At 28.3% G+C, this 5,834-nt stretch overlaps 1 protein-coding gene across 1 annotated transcript; it reads right to left on the bottom strand.

Moving 5' to 3' along the window:
- Positions 1–355: 355 nt before the first annotated feature.
- On the bottom strand, positions 356–5,278 carry LOC124830395 (transcription factor JUNGBRUNNEN 1-like). The gene is made up of 3 exons (XM_088093195.1): positions 4,969–5,278; positions 3,857–4,161; positions 356–956 (listed from the first exon to the last, which is right to left on the bottom strand). Exons 1-3 carry the CDS (start codon positions 5,159–5,161, stop codon positions 537–539), a joined length of 918 nt encoding a protein of 305 aa, XP_087949321.1. The 5' UTR covers positions 5,162–5,278; the 3' UTR covers positions 356–536.
- Positions 5,279–5,834: the final 556 nt, after the last annotated feature.

The raw sequence follows: 5,834 nt of genomic DNA, 5'->3' as shown, positions 1-5,834 counted from the left end.
GACTTTATTAGTGTTGAACATTAAACTAACCTTACTAGTGTTCAACTTTAAACAAACACTATTGGCAAATCGACACTAAATACTAACACAAATTTATTAACAAATAATTTTATACTTTTTTATTTTTTTAAAATTAATTTTTTGCATCATGTAGAATCAAATAAACTAACACTAATAATATCAAAATTTAACTAAAGCTAATGTTTAGAAGTTAATTTTAAGTATTCATATATTGATTAATCATCTTTCAGTCGTGCTATAATAAATTCTTGAAAATCATAAAAGCGAAACACAATTTCTGATGAATTATCATCACGCCTAGCCTTCAAAGATTAATATAGGGAACTAAACAAGATTGATAAATCAAGGGATAACGTGTTTATTAGCTCAATCAATGTAAAGAGTATATAATTCACAAGGTACAAGTCAAATAGGTTTTACAACAAAACACAGTAAAACCAGCAAAGTTCAACAACATACATGTGTTTATATATATATAGAAGATATCTACGAAAGTCGTAATGACTGAGTCGAAGCTAAGAAAAGTAGGGTGGAAAATGTGTTTCTGTACAATCAAAGACCGAGGAAGGATCAATGGCAAACTGAACGACAGATCTGAGATCATCCCAATTTTCATTGGCAAATGCATAGTCTTCAACATTGTGATTCCAAAAAGTTGGGTAAGGGGTTGATGGTGGTTGAAGATGGGGTAGTTGCCCAAACTGCCCAAGAAACAAGTGTTTCTTTTCATCAACCTGTCCAAATACTGGCTTTAGTTGTTGCATCATATCAGGGTCTCTGCAGATCAAATATGGCTTGCAGTTCTCAGAATCTAAGGTGCTTGTGTTCGAATTCACAGTGTTCGATTTCGTCAGGGCTGTCGTGTCTTTCAAATTTGGACTGTACTTTTTGAAAGATGGGATGCGTTTGAAGATCCTGCACAGTGTCCACACCTCCTGCAACCACATTAATCACAAACAAAACAACATTTTAGGGTTTATGTCTTTCAAAAACAGACACATTTTTCTTTTTTTCTATGAAAGAAGAGCATTAACAAAAATTGAAGACTGATTCCAAGGGACTGGGTCATGCTTAAAAGTACTATTAACTAATTAATTAAAGGGTAATTGCATGTGTTTTGTGTATATCATGAAAGTAACATTCAACCAAAATGTCAGTGTTCAAAGGGGTTGACTTGGCCATACCCATAAAGTTCATTATATGGGACCATTCAAGAAATAAATGAAATTAATTAGTTTCACTTTGAGAATCAATAGGGAAGGGTCCCTTTAAAGTATAGGGGAAGCAACCACCACAAAAATTCCTATATATCTTAGTTTATGTGCATTGCATCAAAATTGTAAACATAAAAATCTATTAAAATTGAGTGAAAATGTTTTCTAACTAATTAGTTATACACAACTGCAATAATTATAGTTTATATTTTAATGTGCTGACAAAAAAATAGTTCATATTAATTACTAATTATAAAAAATATACAGTACAACTTTAAATATATATATATATATATATATATATATATATATATATATATATATGTATGTATGTATGTATAATATAGAAGCTTTTGTTTCCTTCTGGATTGCGAATTGAAATTCATTTTTGCTCTGTATTTTTTTAGTGAAAAAGGTCATTACATGCTAAGCATCATAATAAGATAAAGGCTTAATAAATTCTCTATAAGCAATGTTATTTTTACCTTTTCTTCAGTGGTAGCAGCTATTTATAATTTATAAGCATTTAGAAATTTAATGAAAAAGATTAAAAAAAATTATACCAACATGATATATATATATATATATATATATATATATATATATATATATATATATATATATATATATATATATAAGCTTAATGAAGAAAATGCTATTTATTTATTTATTTAAATGTAATTATTAGGCTTGAATTCTTTCTGGACAACCTAAAATACAAAGTCTGGTTTGATTTAATTTCTTTTCCTATTTTTTTTTTCATTTTTGTTAAAGGAGAATGCAAACGAAGTAAAACTTTTTCAATAAAAAAACTCTTCAAATAAAAATTATCTTTTTAATGGAAATAGCTTTCACTTTCTACTCTCTATAAACCTAACTGAATCAAACAATGTTTTAGTATATAACTAAATGATTAAGTTAGACCTATTGAAAATGGGTTCATAGACCTTCATATCATCTAATTTATTTCCATCTAACCTTAAATACCAAGACAAGGAAATTAATTTTGAATGTAATATCTTTGACAAAACCTAATAATGCACTTTTCTACAAAACCAAACTAAATTAAGTGGTCCTTACCACTACGCATTTAATTTTAACTGATCGATTCAAATCATAACACAGTAAAATGTTACACACAGACAACAATAAAAATTTACACGAATTACATATAAAAATAAAATAAAAACAATTATGCAGAAAAGGAGAGGAGACATTACTAAATATGTGAATAATATTATTTTTTTTCTCATTTTCTTTTTGCAAATTAATAGTTGACTGTCTCAACGCCTATCCGTCCAACTAAATTGTTTTTCATTTTAATTTGTCAGAGTGATGTTATAGTGAATGTAATTAAGAGATTAAACCGTAACTGGCTAAATATCTGGTTCTTGTCAAATCAGATTTGATTCATTATATGAAATAAATTTGTTGAAATCCAGACTTTTTTTATCAACAAAATAATAAAAAAAAAAATTATTATGGGAGTGTAAGTAATTCCAATCCACTGTAAGGCCACCATAAAATGAAATAATATTTTTAATTTTATACATCTATTAACATAAATTATTTTCATGCTACTATTAATTATAATTATTATTAGTATTATTAATTACAATGTGAAATTTTATTTGACTAAATGTTATTATAATTAAAAATATCACATCTTAGAATATTAGTTGAATAAATAGACTAATTTGATCAATATGAAAAATGAAATAGAAACTTTGACTTCATTCACACGTTATCGTAACTGTAGAAGAAGAAAAAAAAATGAGAGAAAGTACAAACTCTCTGTTTGACTACACATGGAGGTCAATTGTTTCCATCTATCTATACAACATGTATCCAATGATTTCTAAGGAAAAACTATGAGGTTTTTGTGCATTTGTTTATCATTGTTTCCCTCATAAAATTGATTTGATTGTGCTACATATCAAGAATAATTAAACATTTATGGTTGGAAGTTTTCCCCTTTAAGTGTGTAATATTTAAAATAGTTATTGTTGATCTCCCACTTCAACTATGTCAAGTCATTCTACATAGTTAAATACAAATTTTATTTAATTATTTAGTTATGTGAAATTGAATTAAATTTAAAATACATTTATTAATATAATATTAGAGTTTGTTTAACTTTTGTATATTATTTATTATCGAATCTCTATCAAATTATTTATAAATATATAGTTTTGCATTTGATATGTTTAATTCTTAACTTTATCTATAAATATATAATTTTGCATTCGATATATTTAATTCTTAATTTGAGAAAGTATTATCATAAGTAAAATCAAATTATAATATATAAGATGGTGTAGATTTTAATTTGTAAACTAATTTTATAAGACTGAATCAAGTATATATATTTTTTTAATAAATTTTATAAACTTTAACTAACCATAAGTAAAAATACTTTAAAATATCCTAAAATATTAAAGAGAGATAGTTATACAAATTGAAGTATGGGTGTATGACATACGAAGAAAATTTCTATGTAATTTACATATACTATTTTTTGTTTTAAAATTTAGGCATGTCATGGACTTAAAACATAGCTTTAAACCTAAAGTAAGGAGAAGAAGATGTATATATATGTGTGTATAAATAAAATGACTTACAGCTTCATGAAGGTTATTGGTAGTATTAGCAATGTTGGCGGAGGATTTAGCATTGGGTGGAAGGCGAAACTCATGCATCATCCAATCAGTTTTGGTGCCTTTTCCAGCACTTCCACGATAGTACACCAAAGACTTCTTCAGGCCAATGCAGTCATGGGGTTCCTTCACGCAGTATATCGACTTGTCTATTCCTGTGGCTTTCCAAAACCCTGACCTAGTTACCCTGTTTGGCCTCACACTGTTCCTGTACTTCCTCCCTCTTATGCAGAAAAAATACCATTCTTTGTCCCCAAATGAATTCACCTCTTCATGCATCAATTCCCACAACAAAATCATCATTCAAATAATTCATTATATATATTTATGCATATCATGCACAGATATATCAGACATACATGTATTAGACATGTCAATATATTTATATTAAAAATAATAAAATTAAATGTATTAAACATTTTCAACATAAAAATTTATATATTATTATTATTGTAAAAGTATTATTGATTTATCAATCAAATATTTTAAATTATTAGATATGTGTCGGACACGAATTCCTCACACAAATTAATTGATTTCAGCATCATAAACCATGAAAAGTCAAAGTAGGGTTTCTTATAGACAGATAAAATTGCTACCATGTATGATAAATTGATCTTCTTTTTATGATCATTCTTTTCAAAGCTTTTATCTTCTTTTACTAACATAATAGCATGAAAAGTTTCAGAAACATCGAAATAGAAACAGAACTTTACGAACTTGCTGACTGCAGTTTTCCTTCTTAAAACCGAAATGGTAATTAAGATTGGATATACAGAAGGTTGGGAAAACTTACATCCCAAGAAGCACTTTTTTTCAAATGTTCTTTAACGAAAAAGACAAAGCAAATATTTCTTAAGAAAAAGTAGAATCAAACAACATTACAAGCACTTTCATTTATCTTTATTAAGCCAAAACACTTCATATATCTCATAGTTTGATTCAATATAACATTAATTTGTATCTTCTTTCTCATACAACACTAAACTCCTTAATTATTTGAAAACAAACCTTTGATAAAAATTCAGCATACAAATGAAGTTCTTACAAACTCATATAGTGGAAGCAGATCTTACTTGGAAGATCCCATGGATCATATTTGTAGATATCAACCTGTTTGATGAGTTCAATTTTGAGAGGCTTCTTTTCCACCTTTCTATGGAGATAAAACCCAACAAGTTCTTCATCTGTAGGGTGGAATCTAAAGCCAGGAAGCACAACTTCTTCACCCTTTTTGGTATCGTCAGAGTCTTGTACTTTAGCATTCATTTTTTCTCTCTACTACTGATAAAGTTTGTTTCTTTAGAACCACAAGCCAAAGAACTTTTCATAAAACTGATGGGAAGATCCTGAGGTTGCAGAATTCTCCTCTTCCCCACATATTTATATACACTTTTGAGATATTATTTGGTTTCTTTGTTGGTGTTGAATGTTTTGGGAAGTGGAGTCAAGTCAAAAATTTCGATTATGAGATCATTATTAATCCGTAAAGACAAAGAAAGAGGATCCAATGCTGACAAGTTTATGAACCACACTACAAGACATGTTGATTTTTCTAGAGTGAGGGTGAGGGTGATGCATGTGCATGATGGGTGGTCCTCACTATACATGCATACCATCATGGAAAATTAACCATATTGATGGTGAAAAGGCAGTGACATGGGAATTTTTGAAACCCTGAGGTTTCACTGCCAGACCATATTGGAAAGTCAACAAGAGGGGGGCACCATTTTGACTATTGGACATATGAACGGAATAAATATATGTAAAACAACACTGTCAATTGATGAAAAGTCAAATAACATTTCAAAAGACATCAATACTGTTGTAGAAAAAATTCATGAGCTTTGTCACAAAAAAATTGAGAGGATTCATGCATTTTGGGATCAACCATATTCATTGCCTCTCTCATAAAGACTGTGTTGTCATAATGAATAGTGTA

This window comes from Vigna umbellata, chromosome 6 (assembly GCF_029865625.1).
Source record: "Vigna umbellata cultivar VRB3 chromosome 6, Vumbellata_1.0, whole genome shotgun sequence".
Taxonomy (NCBI): domain Eukaryota; kingdom Viridiplantae; phylum Streptophyta; class Magnoliopsida; order Fabales; family Fabaceae; genus Vigna; species Vigna umbellata.
Note: the sequence above shows the minus strand (reverse complement) of the source record. Positions and strands in the feature narration are given on the sequence as shown.